At 56.5% G+C, this 18,950-nt stretch overlaps 1 protein-coding gene across 6 annotated transcripts in view; it reads left to right on the top strand.

Annotated features, from left to right (window-relative positions):
- Positions 1-18,734, top strand: part of NTRK1 (neurotrophic receptor tyrosine kinase 1) — a 45,065-nt gene extending 26,331 nt beyond the window's left edge. For 3 of the 6 annotated variants that reach the window (XM_072946345.1, XM_072946343.1, XM_072946344.1), the window contains exons 3-18: positions 4,075-4,149; positions 4,445-4,516; positions 6,129-6,197; positions 6,897-7,042; positions 7,283-7,425; positions 9,715-9,847; positions 11,180-11,506; positions 11,942-11,959; positions 12,131-12,183; positions 12,458-12,560; positions 13,063-13,209; positions 13,508-13,638; positions 13,845-14,017; positions 16,281-16,521; positions 16,881-17,039; positions 18,341-18,734. In XM_072946345.1, the coding sequence (XP_072802446.1) occupies positions 4,075-4,149; positions 4,445-4,516; positions 6,129-6,197; positions 6,897-7,042; positions 7,283-7,425; positions 9,715-9,847; positions 11,180-11,506; positions 11,942-11,959; positions 12,131-12,183; positions 12,458-12,560; positions 13,063-13,209; positions 13,508-13,638; positions 13,845-14,017; positions 16,281-16,521; positions 16,881-17,039; positions 18,341-18,526 (2,176 nt within the window). In that variant the 3' untranslated portion in view covers positions 18,527-18,734. Of the gene's footprint in view, positions 1-708; positions 921-4,074; positions 4,150-4,444; positions 4,517-6,128; positions 6,198-6,896; positions 7,043-7,282; positions 7,426-9,714; positions 9,848-11,179; positions 11,507-11,941; positions 11,960-12,130; positions 12,184-12,457; positions 12,561-13,062; positions 13,210-13,507; positions 13,639-13,844; positions 14,018-16,280; positions 16,522-16,880; positions 17,040-18,340 lie in introns of those variants that run through there. The other 3 variants (XM_072946347.1, XM_072946348.1, XM_072946346.1) reach the window with 3 other exon arrangements.
- The last annotated feature ends 216 nt before the right edge of the window (positions 18,735-18,950 follow it).

Below are 18,950 nucleotides of genomic sequence, written 5' to 3'. Positions count from 1 at the left end.
CCCCGCCGAGCTCACACCTTTGCGTGCGGGCTTCTAGCGCCACCCTGTGGTCTCTCATGGAAATAGGCGTCTCGGCTCCCCAGTCTACGTTCTCCGGCTCTTTGGGGACGACACCTTTCCTTTCTCTGTCTCTTCTGTGTTTTCCGTCCCCAGGTCCTGTGTTTGGTCTTTTCGGGGCCCCTTCCCATTTCTTTCTAGGGTTTAGAGAGTGTTTTATCTAATTTATCCCAAATGACATACACACTCCATCAGGCACGCATATTACAAGGAGTGAGATCTGAGGCTAGGGGCTGGCTTGGATGACCTGGAGGGCAACATTTCCCAAGCTCAGTCGTCTTCCCTCCCCCCTAAATGCAGCTGCTTTAGGCTGGGAAGAATAATGTATCAACTTCCCAGTCCCCCCACCCCACCCCAGCAGACACCTCTGTGGCCGCATCTCCTAGTGCTGGGGGGACCCTGGGGGAGAAGGCTGGTCCGTGGGGGGGGTGGGCCCGAGATGGGTGGGGAAGAGTTGGGGGCTTTGAAGAGGAGGGGGAGGGATTGGAGCCAGAGGGGGCGGGGCGGGGCCGGGCGGGGGCCGCTGGCTCCGCCCTTTCCTGGCGGCTGGGTCTTTAACACCGCCCAGCGCACATGTCGGGGGAGGCCCGGCGGCGGCGGCTAGAAGCGCACAGACGGCGGCCCGGCCGGGGCGAGGCGGGCGCCGCCGCGATGCTGCGAGGCGGACGGCGCTGGCAGCGAGGCGGGCACGGCCGGGCTGCGGTACCTGGCAGCCTGCTGGCCTGGCTGATGCTGGCATCTGCGGGCGCCGCATCCTGCCCCGATGTCTGCTGCCCTCACGGCCCTTCTGGGCTGCGCTGCACCCGGGCGGGGACCCTAGATAGCCTCCGCCACCTGCCGGGCGCCGAGAACCTGACGGAGCTGTGAGTGTCTGGCGGGCGAGGGGGCGCGAGGATTGGTGGGCATAAGCGTGCCCCGTGGGCGCGGACTTGCAGCCTGCCTGCTGGGTCAGGAGGGGCGGGCGCGGCGGGAGGCTGATACACTGCGCGGCCCTCGGCTGTGCCTCAGCTTTCCTCCGCTGCCCTGGCAGCCTCCGCAGGTACTGCCTGGACGTCGCCTAGGGCTCAGGGCAGCTGCGGCGCTGGCTTCGGAGACTCCAGCAAGGGAGGCTTTCCGTGGACCATATCTGAGAGAGCCTAGCCTTCTAGAAACCGCTTCCTGGAGCTCAGCCAGAAGCCCACCCTCTGCCCAATGAAGGGGGTAGTTAGCTGCAGAGAATTCCGCTCCCCCCACCCCTGGTTTGGCACCCTTACCATTTCCCCTTTGCAAGGAGAAAACAGCCCCTTTGGGTTTCTCATCATGACCAGGCAATGCCAACTCCTCCCCCTGGAACTGAGGATTGGACTGGAATAGGTGGGAGGTGGTGAGGAGCCATAGCTTGGTGATTGAGCTCTCTTCTCCCCATTTCCCCCCATCTCTTGTCCCCACCACCTCTTGATTTGCATGTAGGAAATGAGACCCCCTCCTAGCTTCCCTCTCCCCACCCCCATCTCCATCACCATCCTTATCTCCTTACTCTGAGCAAGGAGTCAGGGCCCTTGCTGAGAGACTGTCCTCCCTTCCCAACTCAAAACTGGGAGGAATCTCCAGCATTTGCAGTACTCTGACATCCTGCAGTAATTGGTTACAGAATGCTCAAGTACTTTTTAACAGCTGGTGAACCCATGGGAGTAGTCTGTAATAACTGGCCTAGAGGTACTCAAGCATCACATGGTGATGGCTAGAAAATATTTGAGTATTCCATGTGGCTGGTGGGGCCAGTAAGACTTCTAGAAGAAGAGATGAAGTGTTAGAATATCTTCCTCCTGCAGCCTGGGGTTAGAGAGTGGACAAGGAGCCCTGGCCTCATGCGGTGACGGGCTGGAAGGTGTCTTAGGCAGGGGCCATTGATGTCTGGGAGTTTCTTGAGCAGCCTGCGATAATTGGCACTGAGTTACTCGGATAGCTCATGGTGCTTAATGGGAAGATACTCAATCTTGCTCTCTAATGGCGCTAGAGAGACCATGAAGAGAGGAGAAGGCCTGGCTTTGGTCTGGACCTAGGTGTTTGCATGATGGGAGGGGGCCTGAGATCCAGGCTGCCACCTCCAGTCCTGTGCACTCAGCACTCTGGGCATTCAAAGCAGGACCCAGGCTCCTGAATGCTCCCCATCAGTGCTGTCTTTTCCTGATTCACTTCCAAGCCCCCAGTGGGTCTGGTCCGGTGGGGTAGGGGGTGGAGCATGGGCAGACTGGGGCTGGGGACTGGAAGGCATGCAGAGTGGTGAGCTGAGCTGTCCCTCTGGGTGGGGCAGCAGTTAACCCCCTCCCCTGCAGAGCTAACGAGGAGATAATGGACTCGAACAGACAGATTGATTATGGAATCCAAACGAATGAGGCAGCTTTGAGCACGCTGCTTGACAGTTTGCACACACCCGGTCGCACGACGTTCTCACCCCCTTCTGGGGTCCCTGCAGCTCTAAGCCCACTTGGCAGGGGCTGGCGGGGTGGTGGGGGGTGGCACACGGACCTGCTCTGCCTCCGAGTCACTGGTGTTTACTCCCTAGGCCTCAGGGGACTGAGGACCTCATACCCTGCTGTCCTGCGGGGCCAAGGCTGAGTAGGGGTCGGGGCATGGGTCGCTCAGGATGGTCCTGGTTCCCACAAGTTGAGGAAAGTCAGGGTAGAAGCAGTGAGTCAGGGGCCCCTGTGTGTTTGTGGGGGGGGGGGCGGGGGGGCCTGACTTGCCACTGCAGGGCAGCTGATGTCTCAGGAACTCCCTGGCGTGCTGGATCTGGAAGCTGGGCAGGGCCCAGGGCATCAGAAATCCCCCCTCTCTGCCTGCCTGTTTTTACTTCTTTCTTTCTCTTCTCCCTATCTTGCTTTCTGTCCTTACCTATCTGTCTCTCTGTCTCCCTTTCCTTATCTGTCTTTCTCCTTGTCTGTCTCTGTCTCTCTCTGCTAGTCTCTTCCTGTCAGTTCCTCTTCCTAGGAGTCTCTGTTTCAGTGTTTGTTTTTCTGACCACCCCTGCTCCCCCATCGCGCCCCTGTTGCTCTATTGCTCTCTCACTGTGTAAGTCAGCCAGTCACTGCCTCTTCACTGCCCCCAACTCTGACTCCCTCCTCTCATTGCCCCCCTCCTCCCTCCTGGGTCCCTCCTGTGTAGGAAGGGGTTCAAGGGGTACCTGACTGACAGCCTATGCCTGTCACTTGCTCTGCTGAAAGATGGCGGGGGAGGGGGAGATGGGGGGTTGCTGCTTGAGTGTGGGGAGGGGCCCAAGGCTTTGAGGGGGAGAGGGTGGTGTGTGTGTGTGTGTGTGTGCACGCAGCAGTATAGGTGAGCCCAGACAGTGGTCCCTGGGCAGGCATGTTTGGGAGCAGATATTTACATGGCCAGGGGTTCCTTTGTGCTGGGTGGGGCAGTGGCAGCGCTGAGCATAGGCCCTTGTGGAAGCAAGTGTTTCGGCATGACCCCCTATTGTTGAGCGTGTGCAGGAGAGGCTCTGTGTATAAAAGCAGAACACCAAACTGCATGTGGACTTTTGTGTGTTTCTGAATGTGCGTATGCCCACTCCTTTTCACACTGGTGTGTGTGTGCATAAGGGCTGCGTGGCTATGTGTGTCCACGTGGGAGAGTGTGAGACGCGCATGTGCACACCTGTGGGCTCATTATGCATGCGCGGATGTGTGTCGGGGGGTGCATCTCTGTGTCTATGTTTACACCTCTGTGTGTGTGTGCGTGCCTGAGTGTGAGAGTGTGCATGTGTGATGGTGTGAGGATGCATGCCTGCATGTGACTGTATGACCGTGTGTGAGGCAATGTGTCCTTGTGCGTATGTGGATACATGTGTTTGTACGCCTGCCTGTGCGTGTGTACACGTGTAAACAGGCCTCTGCATGGTTGGGTGTGTACAAGTGCATGTGTGCATAGGACTGTGCATTCATGCACGTGGGCGTGTGATGGTAAGAAAGGGAGGTGGGTGTGGGGAACTCGAGTCAGGGCCTGGGCCCCTATGACTCCTGTCCCCTCTCCCCACAGCTACATCGAGAACCAGCAGCAGCTGCAGCATCTGAAGCTCAGTGACCTGAGGGGCCTGGGGGAGCTGAGAAATCTGTGAGGGGCTGGGGACTGTGTGGGTGTGGGGCTCACAGAACTTGGGGGACCTGAGGGTCGGGGAGGGCTCAAGGGCACTAGGGGCCTGGGAGATCCTGAGAGGCTGAGGACTGAGGGGCTGGAGGACTTCGGAGAGCTCAGGAGTCTTTGCGGTCCGGGGTGGCTGAGGAAGCCAGAAGGGGGATGGGGAGGGGTCGAGGGCTAGGCCTTGGGGACTGGGGGGCTGGCCTGGGCAGAGAGCCGGGGTCCAGGGCAGCCACGGCCCTGGGCGCTGATCCCGCTGCACCCTCCCCAGCACCATCGTGAAGAGCGGTCTCCGTTTTGTGGCGCCAGATGCCTTCCATTACACTCCTCGGCTCCGTCGCCTGTGAGTGGCCGGGGCTGGGCAGAGGGGGTGGGAGGACACCTAGGCTGGATGGCTAATGGGCTTGGCCCTCCCCGGGGGACCCTTTTGAGGAAGGCCCCAGCCTGGTCAGGGAAGTCGTTGCACCCATCCTCCGGGGCCTTCTCTCAGCTCCTTCAGGGCTGGCGGTGCTCTCAACTCCCACCCCGGCCAGCTAGAAGGCCCTGCTTGCTGTCTCCCTTCCATGCTTCGTGCTACAGCGACACTGCCTCATTTTTCTTCCCGGGGTTCAGATCCACACCCAGCCAAAGGGAGCATGGATCAGGAGCAGGACTCCAGGTTCTGGCCAGGACTCCATCTCCCATCCTGGCCCCTGGTAGCCTGGGAGCTGGCGTATCCAATCTGCCACTTGGGAGTCACAGCTCCCCCTCCTATCGAAGATGGGGAGGGGCAAGGGTGGGCAGGAGAAATCTCCAAAGGAGAGACCCTTAGAGTCCCTCGCAGCCCCTCCCTGGTCTTTTGAGGACAGGAGATCAGCTCATCCTCCCCACCACGGGCAGACAGAGAGATAGGAAGTGTGGTGGGAGCCTGTCACTCAAGGAGTTGTACTGGGTACCCAGACTCTATTGTGTGCTGTGATTTAACGGCAATAAAATAAGAAGTTACCTCACTGACTATGTCCTGGGGCTAAAAATGTGTATTCCGTAACGCCTCACAAGACTTATGTCAGTGAATCTTCATAATCAACCTGGTGAGAGAGACAGAGTCATCCCCGTTTTATAGCTGAGGATTCTGGGAATCAGAGAGGTTATATATCTGGGCTGAGGCCACACAGCTGTAAGTGGCGGGTCAGAACCGCACTCAGCTCTGTCTGGCACCGAAGTGGGTGGTCTTTCTTATCCTGTGTGGTGGCCACTCTCCAACTCAGCCCCTCACAAACTGGAGGACAACTGGGACCGGGGAGGGGTCGGGGCAGGCCCCTCAGAGGCAGAGGGTCCCAGGCGTGGCAGCCTGGTGCAGGACACAGACTACTGAGGACCTAAACCAGCTTCCTGTGTGGCCTGGAGCCCGCCCCTCCCTGAACTCGCTTTCTATGTCTCTACAACTAGGGGGCCGGGGACATGGGGTCCCTTCCAGCCAACTTTCCTTAGTCCCTGAGTGGGGGGAGGAAGGAGGAAAGGGAAGGGGACCCGGGGAAGGACTCCGAGATCCTTGGCACTCGGCAGGGGGCCAGGGAGTGTGGGAGCCCAGGCTCCCCCTGCTCCTCTGGCCCCGTCCTGGGCTCTGTGGGCAGGGAGCACAGATGGAGCCTCTGCCCCCAGCTGGGGCCTCAGCACTTTGCCAGCTGGGGCCAAGGGTGGGGGAGGGGGAGCGGCTGTTCCCTCAGAGCCCCTGCTCTGGGGTCTGGGGAGGGGGTTAAGTGGGGTTAACCCTTGTTGTCCCAGGGAGAAGAGTGGAACTCAAAGAGGCTCCCCAGCCCCCCCACCCAATGCCTCCTCGGGCTATTTCTAGTTGCCGGGGTTTGGGGGGTTCGGCAGATGTCAGCTTCCTCTTGGCTCCTCCCCTCCCTCACACTGGGTCAGAGCGGGGTCGGGTCACTCACAGGGTCTGTCTGCTCTGTCTCAACCCCCCACAGGAACCTCTCCTTCAATGCTCTGGAGTCTCTCTCCTGGAAAACTGTCCAGGGCCTCTCCTTACAGGAACTGTGAGTGTGGGGGCTTCCAGGGGCAAGAGCAGCAAGTATGTGTGTGACTGTGCAATGTGTGTGCCCACAGGCACTTGCGCCTCTGTGTGAAGGCATGTCACCGTGTCTCTGCGGAACTGTGGGCTTCCCACTGGGGACTGTGTGTTTGGCTGTGAGCTGAGATGAGGGACAATACATGCCTGTGAACCAACCCCCTCACAGCAGAGACTGCAGGCCCACCCGTCGAGGGGGTTATTACCCTGGGGGGTGTTGGTGGAGAGCTGGCCTGGATGACTGATTCTGTGTGTTCTCAGGAGGCTGGGGGCTGGCACGGTTCTCTTGGCCTGTGCGCATGGGCACATCGGCCCCCATTCCTAGCACACCATGCTCGTGGGACTGGTGGGAAAGCAGTGGTCTGTGTGTGCCTGGTGGGCACCTAAGGCCTCTGGGTCACTCTGGAAGGCCTTGTCTCCCTGCTCGGAGCCCGTACCTGGCTAGTCACCCTGGGGAGCCCAGGGTGAGGGAGTTCCATGTCGCCCACAGCTGTCTTTGACTTTCTGCATTCTGTTTCTTTTAACAATGTCTTGTTACTGAGGTCCACGAGAGGACCTTCTCCCGGGTCCCCACCCCTTCACCCTGCTGTCTAACTGCATTCCTTCTTGCTGTAGTACTCCCTTCACACCTGCCCCTGACTCTCTCGGTGTCCCCTGCACCCACCAGAGTCCTGTCGGGGAACCCTCTGCACTGTTCCTGTGCCCTGCTCTGGCTGCAGCGCTGGGAGGAGGAGGGGCTGGGCGGAGTGCGGGAGCAGAAGCTGCAGTGTCCTGGGCAGGGGCCCCTTGCCCTCATGTCCAACACAAGCTGCGGTAGGTCCTGGAGGTGGTGTGAGGGGCTGGGGAAGAGAGCGACGTGTTTGGGGAGAGGGCACAGCGGGGCTCAGGGATGAGCCCTGAAGTGGGGCAGGGGAGCAGACATTGGTAAGAGCTGAGGGAAACTGAAGGTTGAGGCAGAATCACCAAGGAGGGTGGGGGAAGAAGCATAGCCCTCTGGTAGGGCTCTGAGGCCACTCCCGGCTCTAACACCCCTTGGGCATCCTGGCCGACCAGGTGTGCCCAAGCTGAAGGTCCAGATGCCCAATGCCTCCGTGGAAGTGGGGGACGACGTGTTGCTGCAGTGCCAGGTGGAGGGGCAGGGCCTGGAGCAGGCTGGCTGGATCCTCACGGAGCTGGAGGAGTCAGCCACAGTGATGGTGAGAAGCCCCCCCCCCACCCCTGCCCTCATGCACCCTTCCTGATTCGAGGCCTGGGCAGGGCATAGGGGACAGAGACAGGGAAAGAGAGACAACTAATAAGAAGCACACAAAGAGCGAGGGATGGACAGAGATGGTTTAGGTCCATGGTACCTGGGTGTTGGGCAGCCGCAGGCACACACATGCCCACGGGGCAGGCCCTGGCCCAGCGAGGACCCCAGGCTCTGCTGATCCACTGATCTGCCAGGACTTAGGCCCTTACTCTGGGAACACAGTGCTGGCTACAAGAGAGAGTCACAGAGCCCTCACATATTGGAGCTGAGCAGGGAGAAACCAACAGGCCATCTCTCCCATCCACCTCTTTCCTAGATAAGGAAACTGAGAACCAGGGAGAGGGCACAATATTTGTGGTCCTGCACCCAGGCCAGTTCCTGAGGGCCTTCTGGTCATTTTCTAGAGGTTCTGGAAGCAACATCCTCTTAGGTGGGTGATGAGCATAATCAGTAAAGGTGGCACAGGTCTGGTTCCAGCTCTCTCATTAATTAATTCTTGGAGTGACTTTTGGAAAAATCTCTCTATCTACCTGCATTTTGGTTTTCTTATCTATCAGCTGAGAAGGTGGCCATGAAAGTCCTCTGATGTCCTGCCTGCTTCTGGGCACTCTCTGGCCTCTATCTCTTGTCTCCAGATCTGTATTTTTGGGCCCCTTCCCACATCTTGCCCTTTGTCCTCAGGCTGGTGATGGGCAGCTGAGAGCAGCCATAAGTGACTCAAGAGGTCTCACTGACAAGGTCAACAGGGGCCAACAGTGGACTGTGCTCCCGACAAAGCTGGTCCTATGTGGGTGAACACACAGGGCTCAGCCCCCGGGAGGAGCTGGGCCAGTGAAAACAGGGGTGTGGTGTTCAGTTTGGAGGCCCTTGCTTTGAGAAGGGAGTCAACTCCAGAGTTGCTGGTGGTCCCTGGAAGAATATTGAAGGAGGAACCCCTGGAGCCCTGAGCAGGGAACCAGACATGGTGGAGGGACCATCAGTCACTGAGTGGTTCCTCCTCTCCCAGAGATCAAAGTGAGTGATGGAAATTGGACAAGGCAGAAGCAAGAGGCCGGCCATGACCATCTGTGGAGGGACCTTGGATCATTTATCTGTTTTAGCAAATTCCAGGTTTTACTTTTCTCTTTGGGAGATTTCCATGTTTGTTACCACTTCCGTTTTCTGGAGAATTTCTATAGAAAAGCCACATCCTTACTGGTTTAAATGGAGGAGAGGGGAGGCTGGTCACCCTCAGGAGAGTGAAGGGTGGCAGAGCATCTCTAAGGGAAGAGTTAATGGGACCCCATGCCCCAGGGTGACTTGGAGGAGATGGGGCAGCTGAGAGAGAAGCTTAGACAGGGCTTCCCTTTGGGGTGGCTGGAAACCAGAGCTTGCACAAGAGGCTGGAGAACTCCTCTGGAATCTTTGAACTCATTCCAATGGAAGCCCAGGGAAACTTCACTTCCTTGGCATTTATTTAAGGGAGTCCACATTTACAAAATTTCCAGATAAATCAGATTTGTCCGCTGCTTCATTTATTTCCATCATTTTATGAAAATAGCTTTCTAAAATGTCCAAAGTTATTTTTGTCTACCTTTTCAGCTTACAAAATAAGAAAATCTTGGTTCAGCAAGATTAAGAATTGTCTTAAGGTCGTACAATTTCCACGTGTCTGAGGTGTCTTAGGAAGAGAATCTGAATCTGATTCAATCTTTTGATGATTCCAAATCAAGTCACTTAGTCTAACTTCACTCTCTTTTTTCATCTGCCAAAGGCAGTCATCATGCGGCTGCTGTTGCTTCCAACTGCTGCCCTGTCATCAGCGCCATCTCTTTGTTTCTGATCTTCTTTGGGCTGAGACTAGATTTCTTAGAACTATGTGTAAAATAAGAATGAGCAGGTGGTGAGGTCCTAGTTAGTTTTCCAGTTGGTTGTGTGTATTTGTCTCTTGGGATTTGTGACATCTGTTTAGCTGTTCAGATGGGTGGTTTTATGCCAATTTTGGGGTTATTGGTCGTGTTCTAGATTTTTCAGATCATTAAATAAGCGATCCGGGAGAATCTGCAAACAAGCTCTAAAGGAGCCGTTTTCTGCTGTATTCTCTCCCACAACTCTCCTTTTCCTCCCTCCCCAGCCCTCCCCTCTCTTCCATCTGGAGCCAGAGGGGCTCCCCAAAGACATCAGCTCCGGACCCCCTGCCTCCAGCCTGAAGCCAGCTGAAGGTCTTCTTGATTTTCCCCTCTCTTCCTTGACCCAGCAATCTGGGAGTCTGCCGTCCTTGGGACTAACCCTGGCCAATGTCACCAGTGACCTCAACAGGAAGAACGTGACATGCTGGGCGGAGAATGACGTGGGCCGGGCTGAAGTCTCTGTCCAGGTCAACGTCTCCTGTAAGTCCCACTGACTGCCCCTGCAGCCACCCCCATCCCTTCTTCCCTGAAAAGAGGATGTGAGGGTGGGGGGGCTGGAGGAAAGGGGTGGGACGTGTGTCTCCACAGCTGCTCCCTCCCAGCTGTTTCCAGATTCCCATGAAAACCTGATCCTTTGAGGGAAGTCCTGGGGGCTTGTCAAGGCCAGAGGGACTGAGATGGATTTCTTTTTGGCCCCCTGCCCAAGTCTTGCTACCTGAGGCCCTCAACGCCAGCTGGCTGCCCGTTCTCACTGCTCCGCTGTATTTCTTCACATCCATCCCTCCATAGGACTTTCACCCTACATCCCAGTTTTAAAAGAAGAAATTCCCCCTCTGAGTTCCTTTTTAGGGCCCACTGCCTAATTTCTCTAGGCCTGCCAACAAATTATTTAAGACCGTCTACGTTACATAATTTTTCTTCTTTTATTGTGGAACATAACACATAGATATGTACATAAAACATACACACTTTAAACAATAATTATTCTTACCAGCACTTCAGAAGACACTCCCTTCCTCTCCCCATTCAGAACCCCATCCTCCTCCTTCACCCCATTCTGGCTTTTGTGATAAACATTTCCTTGCTTTTAAAAATAGTTTTACACACATATGCTTCCCTATCAATATAGTTTGGTTTCACCCATCTGTGCATTATATAAGTGGAATCATACCTTGTATATTATTTTGTGTGTTTTTCTGCTCAACATTATATTTGTAAGATTCATCCATGTTAATGGAAGTAACTATTAGTTCATTCAGTTCACCGCTGGATATTATTCCACTGTATGAGTGCTAGAATTCCAGGATCAGTTGTATATGTTTATATATTTAAAATTTTTTTTCTATTATGGAGGGGCTTCTGCTTCTTTCAGGTTAGGTCTATTTCAAACCTACAACTTTTTCAAAAACTTTTCTGGGTTTTTTTCTTTTTTTTTTTTTTTGGCTTGTTTGATGTTTAGGCCCCCTCCTGATCTTCTTAAACTTGTTTGCACTTAATTTTTCTAGCTCCCTCATCGGAAAGACTCCATGTCTAATTTCCATAAGCTGGTACCCTATTTCTCTAGGACTGTTTCTTATTTACTTTAAACCCACCGCTTACGTTCTTTAAGCTTCTGAATTTTATACACCTGTTGCCTGATTTATTTAAGATTTACTGTCAACTTTCTTCAAAACGTCCCTCCTTGTGAATTTCTTAGGGCCCCCACCAGTTTCTCTTAGGCCCGCCCCCTGATTTCCGGCCACACCCCCACCCCACCCTTGGCTTGTCAGGTCTTCCGCCTGACTTCCCGCCGTCCCTCACTCTGGCCCGCAGTCCCAGCCAGCGTGCATCTGCACACAGCAGTGGAGCAGCACCACTGGTGCATCCCCTTCACGGTGGACGGGCAGCCCGCGCCCTCTCTGCGCTGGCTCTTCAACGGCTCCGTGCTCAATGAGACCAGCTTCATCTTCACCGAGTTCCTGGAGCCGGCCGCCAACGAGACCGTGCGGCACGGCTGCCTGCGCCTCAACCAGCCCACCCACGTCAACAATGGCAACTACACGCTGCTGGCTACCAACCCCTTGGGCCAGGCCGCCGCCTCCGTCATGGCCGCCTTCATGGACAACCCTTTCGAGTTCAACCCCGAGGACCCCATCCCCGGTGTGAGGGCCACCCCGAACCCTGCCCCTGCTCCCTGGGCTCCACCTGGGTACAGATCCAGGTGTCCAGGAAGCCTGGCCCACTTCCTGCTGTGATCCTGACCTCGGAAGTTGGAGTGCCTGGTCCTGGACAAAAAGGAGCCTGAAGTTCTGGTGTCCAGCTCTGCACTGGCCTCCTTGCCCTGCCTCCCTCAAGCCCCGGGAGTCCTGAACCCCTGAGCTCTTCCATTTACTTGGGCTGGCTGAAGAGAGAGCCAGGGACCAGGGCATCCATGGGCCAGCTGGAAAAGGGCCATGTGCATCTTCCCTCGATGGTCCAGCAGCTCCACTTCCCCATCCTACCCCCACCCCAAGGAGGGATGAGTCCCAGAGAGGGAAGGGGGCTCAATGCTCTTTTCCCCAATCTGATCGCTTTCTCTCCTCCCTCCTGCTGCAGTCTCCTTCTCGCCAGTGGGTGAGTAGCCCAGGCTGGAGGGCAGGTTCTGTCTGGTCCCTGGAGCTGCAGCTGGGGCAGAGGGGACAGTTAACCTGATCCCTGAGGGGTCTACTGGGACCAGAGTGGGGAGTTGGTGGAGGAGACACAGTGTGTGCCAAGGCAAATCCTTCCTGCCCTGTGTCCCCACAGACACCAACAGCACGTCTGGAGACCCAGTGGAGAAGGATGAAACACCTTTTGGGGTGAGCGTGGGAAGTGGAAACTTGTCCAGGGCTTGGGGCCAGGTGGCTGGGCTAGAGGCTGCATGTCGTTTCTGGTCAGAGCACGGAGAACACTGGAGTCTGGCCTGAGCTCAGTCAGCGACCCTCACGGCCACGGCCCTGGGCCCCAGGGGAGGAGGAGGCAGGTCTGGGGGCCTGGCTCTGGGCATCTATGCAGGATGGAGAAACAGTTTGCTGTGGTGGGGCTCTGAGAATGCAGGAGAACCCCCAGATCTAACCACCCCCCCACACCCAGGTCTCGATGGCTGTGGGCCTGGCTGTCTTTGCCTGTCTCTTCCTTTCTACGATGTTCCTTGTGCTCAACAAATGTGGACGGAGGAACAAGTTTGGGATCAACCGTGAGTGGGGGGCTACAGAGGGGCTGTCCGTGGGTCTGTCCCACTAGCTTTGTTACCTGCTGACTCTTCCTGACTCTGTCCTCTGTGTGGGGGCCTGTGTACACGTGGAGTTCTAGCCGGTGTGTGTTGGGGATCTCTGAGGGCCTGGCTGTGAGGCTTGTGAGTGTGTGTCGGGGCTGGGGTTGGGGTAGTTTCAGAGGTAGCAGCTGCTAATTGGTGGCTGGATTGTAGTCAAACACTAAGTGGGTCTGGGAGGTCTGAGCTCTGCTGGGGGACGTTGGGGGAGTTCTCTGGTGGCCCACGGGGCCTGGGGTTGGACAGAAGCCAGACAGAGAATGGCCACAGTGCCTCCCCTTCCCCCTGCCTGCTATCTTGCTGCCTAGCTCTTCTGTTCCTCCTCTGCAAGTCGTAAGCTGGTGTCACCTGGCACCCTGAAACCTGGCAGGAGCCAAGGTGAGTGCCTGGGCCGTGATCCCTCCATGTGACTGTGTCTCCTCCTCAGGCCCCGCTGTGCTGGCTCCAGAGGACGGACTGGCCATGTCCCTGCATTTCATGACTTTGGGTGGCAGCTCCTTGTCCCCCACCGAGGGCAAAGGCTCTGGGCTCCAAGGCCACATCATTGAGAACCCACAATACTTCAGTGACGCCTGTGAGGGGCTATATGTTGGGTCAAGGGTCGGGACGAGCTAATTGTGTGTGCGTGTGTGTGAAGATGCCCCTGTGTCATCACCTTTGCCCACCCTAGGCCTGAACAAGCCTCCCCCCCCACCCATGTCCACATCACATCATGGGGCTTGGTAGAGTGAAGGCTCAGTTTCAGTCCCCGTCCTACCCCTTTCCTGGCACCCTTATGCAGAGCACAGCCCTGCTGGACAGTCCTGTCCTCGCCCCTACTCCCTCCTTCCCAAGACTGGGGCTCTTATCTGATCCTGCCAGCCCCTCCCCAGGTGTCCGTCACATCAAGCGACGAGATATCGTCCTCAAGTGGGAGCTGGGCGAGGGCGCCTTTGGGAAGGTCTTCCTTGCCGAGTGCCACAACCTGCTGCCTGAGCAGGACAAGATGCTAGTGGCCGTCAAGGTAAGACCTAGGCCATGAGGTACCATTGGCCTCAGGCCCACCTCCCAGAGCACCATCATTCCAGGATGGGATGCTCAGGCTGAGGGTGGGAGGCCAGGGTCTGGTGAGGTTCAGGACTCAAGGGTGGGTGGGGGGGGGGCCAACTTGGATGTGGGGAGGCTGAGGCTGGGCCCCCACCCAGTCCCGTCCCCACCCCTACCATCCAGGCGCTGAAGGAGGCATCTGAGAGCGCTCGGCAGGACTTCCAGCGGGAGGCCGAGCTGCTCACCATGCTGCAGCACCAGCACATCGTGCGCTTCTTCGGTGTCTGCACCGAGGGCCGCCCTCTGCTCATGGTCTTTGAGTACATGCGGCATGGTGACCTCAACCGCTTCCTCCGGTACGAGGGTCTGGCCCTGGTGCTGGCCCCGGCCCCTCGTCCCTACCCTAGTTGCACATCCTTGTTTGTCTGCTGAACTGTGGGGGGACATCAAGAAAGAGGAGGGCAAGGCTCCTGTTCCCCAGGAGCTCTGAGGCAGATATGTGAATGTGGGGAGAGTCCGTGCAGAGGACAGACTGGCAATGGTCAGGGAGGCTGCAATAGCAGAAGTCAAGAGCTGGACCTTCAGGATGGGGCTGGGGAGGGGGACTTTGCGGAGAGTGTGTACGCACCTGTGTGTGGCACACAGAAGCCAGGCCTGGCGGAGGTGGCCGTTTAGATAACTACAATCACAGGGATATCAGATACTTATCAGGCACTTTCTGTGTTCCAGGCTCTGTGTTATATATTTTATAATTCATTCTTATGATGACTGTATGTGCTTATACATATGTATCTGTAAAATAATATAAATTTATATTTATTTGTCATAGTCTCCAAGCATATATGGCAATTTATACTTGAAGACACTTACCCAAAATTCATTTCTTTGGCTTTGGACAGAACAACTCTATGTTTACTAATTTGTACTGATAATTTTAGCAACTTCAAGAAATGTACCTATTTCACAGAGGACGCCTAGAGAGGTTAAGTGACTGACCTAAGGGCACAAAGGTAGCAAGTGGTCCAGGGGAATGTGACCCCAGGCAGAGCCCTGCTCTAAACCCCTGACTGTGATGGTCACTTGTTCCCTTCCTTGAGTTCTTCTCCGATGAGATGGGCCCCCTGGAGGATGGGGCAGCGTGAGGCAGGGAAAGGGCCAGAGTTTGGAATCATCTGTGACTTATTAGCTAAGCCTTCTTTGCCAAGTGGCTTTCCTCTCAGGCCTCAGTTTCCCCACCAGTGAGAAGGACAACAGAGGACTGAGTTTCTGGATAAGTGTGTTTGTCCAGTTGATGGTCGTGATTTGGCCCCCAAACATCCCCTTGGGAGTGATAGGTCATCTGTGTCGTCCGGCCGCAAATTCAGCTGGGAGAGACCCCAGTCTGAGTTTATCTTGAGGATGGGGAGGAGCCAATGGAGGATGTGGAGCAGGAGGGAGGTGAGGCCAGACCTGAGGTTAAGAGTGGAGGTGGACTGGCTCAGAGGAACCCAAGTCAAGAGGAGGCCAGAGAGGAGCCCTTCCTCTTGCTGACCGGACACCTGGTGGGCTCCAGGCTAGGTAGCGGGATGCAAGCCAGGACAAGCTGCCATCTGGGGCTCAGGACGTGGGAAAAGCAGCTTTATATGGTGAACGGAGCACAGGGAAACCAAAGGAGGGGATCATGAAAGCTCTTAGACATGGAGTTTCCCCTAGGAGGGGCCATCCATTCCTCCTCGCCTCTGAGCCATCACCTCTGCCTGGCGCACCGGGCTTCCCTCCCAGCCACTTCACCCACCCCTGTCCCTGATCCCTTCAACTGGCTTACCCACCTCCCTTCCTAAGGGCTTGAGTCTCAGTTTAGATGTCTCTTCCTCCAGGAGGCCTTCCCTGACTTCTTCCACCCCTACCCTGAGTGCCCATCAGGTGCCCCTCACACTGTGCTGCTGTAACCCGTTTATCTGCATCCTACCATTCACTGTGGCCGTGGTGCTTAGCACATCAGGGATGCTTAAATGGATGAGGAGAAAGTTGGTCAGTAGGAAAGGGCAGTACTGACAAAGCCATCATCTCAGGCAAAGGCTCAGAAGGAGTATTTGGGGAGTGGAGATGAATCATCAGGGACTGGTCTGGAGTGGTGTTTGTGGAGAGGAGGGGGCATCCTGGAAACCTTTGGAAGGAAGGAGACCCCATGGCAATGGCTGGATATTGAGGGCAAAGGTGAGAGAGACAGGAATCAAGACCTCCTAGGTTATGGGATCACAGCCTGAGTGAGGGAGGTTCCCTTTACTGAGGCAGGGGCAGGCTTGGGGGAAGATGTTGAGCATCTTGGCAAGGGCTGAGTCAGAGGTGTAACTGGGCAAGAGATGTAGCAGCCAATGGGCAGCTAGATGCTAGTGTTGGAGTTCAAGGAGGCTGGTGTGCGGGGGGGGGCATGAATGTGCAAAGTGTAGGCCCTAGTGGAAGCTCTGGAGATGGGCACACCGGCGGCCCCGTCCCAGCCCTTCCAGACAGCTGCCTCCCCTGTCCTTCCCTTCCTGCATACCTGGAGCCCCCCTCCCCAGCTCCCCGGGCTCCCCTTCCTCAGGCTCCTCGGGGTTGTCTCCTCTCAGCCCACCCCTTCTCCCTCACTCTTTCTCGAAGGTCCCACGGGCCTGATGCCAAGCTGTTGGCTGGCGGGGAGGACGTGGCTCCAGGTCCCCTGGGCTTGGGGCAGCTGCTGGCCGTGGCTAGCCAGGTCGCTGCGGGGATGGTGTACTTGGCGGGTCTGCACTTCGTGCATCGGGACCTGGCCACGCGCAACTGTCTGGTGGGTCAGGGACTAGTGGTCAAGATCGGCGATTTCGGCATGAGCAGGGATATCTACAGCACCGACTATTACCGCGTAAGGATCTTTGGTCCCAACCCCTCCCCCAGCAACCAAACTATAAGCACGATGATGCCGAGCGCCCCTCCGAGAGCCATCCCTTGCTGGGCACGCCCTCCTCTTCCTCGGGCGGTGTGGGGTCTGAGACTCTCTGGCTCTGGTTTGTAAGCCTCCTCCTACCTCCTCGGCCCCCAGTGGAGGAGGGTCTGTCTCCACTATCCAGGACGGAAACGGCACCATCGGTTTTTCCCTCAGCTCTGGGCGGGAGAGCCACTTCAATTTATTTTTAATGATGGGGCTGGGGGCAGGTCTGCGCCAGGAGAGGCTGGCGAGGGCGGGCGCCCCCTGGAGGTGACGCAGCGCCCGCCCGCCTGCAGGTGGGAGGCCGCACCATGCTGCCCATCCGCTGGATGCCGCCCGAGAGCATCCTCTACCGCAAGTTCACCACTGAGAGCGATGTGTGGAGCTTCGGCGTGGTGCTCTGGGAGATCTTCACCTACGGCAAGCAACCCTGGTACCAGCTCTCCAACACCGAGGTCAGCCCTGCCCCGTGGCTCACTCCCTGCCGGCTACCCCCTTCCTTGCCTGCCACCCCTTCCCTTCCTCTTCGAGTCCCTTTTTCAGGGAATTCTATCCCCTTCTGCCCCTCATCCCACTGCCAGCCTGGCACCCATCCAGCATCCTGCTGACACTGCTCTCTCCACCCCAACCCTGTTCTTTTTCTCGCCATCTTCTCTCTCCTATTCTAACTGGCTCCTGGGGGAACCTCAAAGCACTTTATAAATGGAGCCCAGACCCCCATCTATAGCTGCATTTTATAGACCTAATAGGCATTATCAGGATGGAAAGGAGGGGCAGGGGAAAAGGAACACAGCACAAGAGGGCCTGACACTGCAGCAGGAAGGCTAGAGGTTAGACTGTAAAAGGGACAGTCCTGCCCCCTCCCTCTGCCCTCCTGGCTGGACACGGCCAGAGCAGGCCCCAGGTGTTCCGTCTTCCAGAGCAGCTCCCCCCACCCGCTCCTTGGCTTGCAGCTGTCAGTTTCCATTTCTCCTCCTAATGCAGTCTGCTCCCTGGAGGCTGGTGGGGTGGGGGAGAGGGTTATAGATTTTAATTTTCTCAAGCACTGAGAGAAGGAATGGAATTAGTGCCGCCCATAACCCAAGTCCTCTAATGGGGCGGGAGGGACGAAGAGGGGAAGAGGCTCCAGGCCCCTTCAAACATCTCCCTGCCACCATCTCTCCTTGGATCTCTGAGCTGTACTAGCAGTCCTTCCTGGAGTCTAACTTTGATCCTTCATGCTGCAATTTCTTTTCAGAGGAGCTAGGTCTCCACAGAGTGGTACCTACTGAAGAGAAAAAGAAGTGGGCTTGCCCTCTACCTTAAAATGCAAGTCAGCCATTTTCCAAGGCCTTTGCCTGCAATGCTGCTCTATTTTCTTTGTGCCCTCTGGGACTGAGAGATAGAAGACCCTTCCCTTCTTCCATTCAACCCTCAATTCTAAGCTGATGGATTTGGCAAATGCCTTGACCCCTCCTCTTCTTCAACCCACCTGGCAAGTCTTCTGAGGGTCTGATTCCAACCCTTTGGGAAGCAATCCTACTCCAGCCTAACCTTCCCTGGTCTATCTAGCCTTAATCCTTCCCACTGCTCACTGTCAGAGTGGAGAGGAATCTTGGGATACACTGTATCCTTTCAGATTATTAGTAGCCACGAGGCCCAGACATGTTGTGTAATCTTTGGGAGCCTCAGTGAGGCAGGGGCAGTGCTGAGCCTGGCCTCACCGTCTTGCCTCCTGCCCAGTGTACCCTCTTCTTTCTCCCTCTTGTGGCCCCAGGCGATCGAGTGCATCACGCAGGGACGTGAGCTGGAGCGGCCACGTGCCTGTCCACCAGAGGTCTACGCCATTATGCGGGGCTGCTGGCAGCGGGAGCCCCAGCAACGCCACAGCATCAAGGATGTGCATGCTCGGCTCCAAGCCCTGGTCCAGGCGCCTCCTGTCTACCTGGACGTCCTGGGCTAGGAGGCTGGCCCGGGGGCTGGGGCCGGGTAGCGGGAATACTGCGGCCTGCCCACAGCATCCCCCATGGCTCCCAGGAGCCCTAGGGTGATCTCAAAGCATCTAACTCACCCTCAGCATGCAGGAGGGGACAGGTAGGGCCTGAGTGTGGAGGACATTACTGCTTCTCTAGGCGGGGTTCCATCATAGCAATTATATTTATTATCCCTTGGCCTGTCTCTTGCCAGTTCTTGGGATGGCGTCGTTCTGGGAGGGGGGGACTGGGACTCAGGTTGGGGATGACTCTCTGGGATCCCACCCCACTCTGGTTACCCTCGGCTACCACCCTACTCCATTGCAGCTATCACCTTCACCTTGTGGCCATGGTTTGCCTCCTAGTACTATGGTCATCTTGTTCGCCTAATGGTGAGGCAGTCTCAGGTCAGGC

This window comes from Vicugna pacos, chromosome 21, assembly GCF_048564905.1.
Source record: "Vicugna pacos chromosome 21, VicPac4, whole genome shotgun sequence".
Taxonomy (NCBI): domain Eukaryota; kingdom Metazoa; phylum Chordata; class Mammalia; order Artiodactyla; family Camelidae; genus Vicugna; species Vicugna pacos.
Note: the sequence above shows the minus strand (reverse complement) of the source record. Positions and strands in the feature narration are given on the sequence as shown.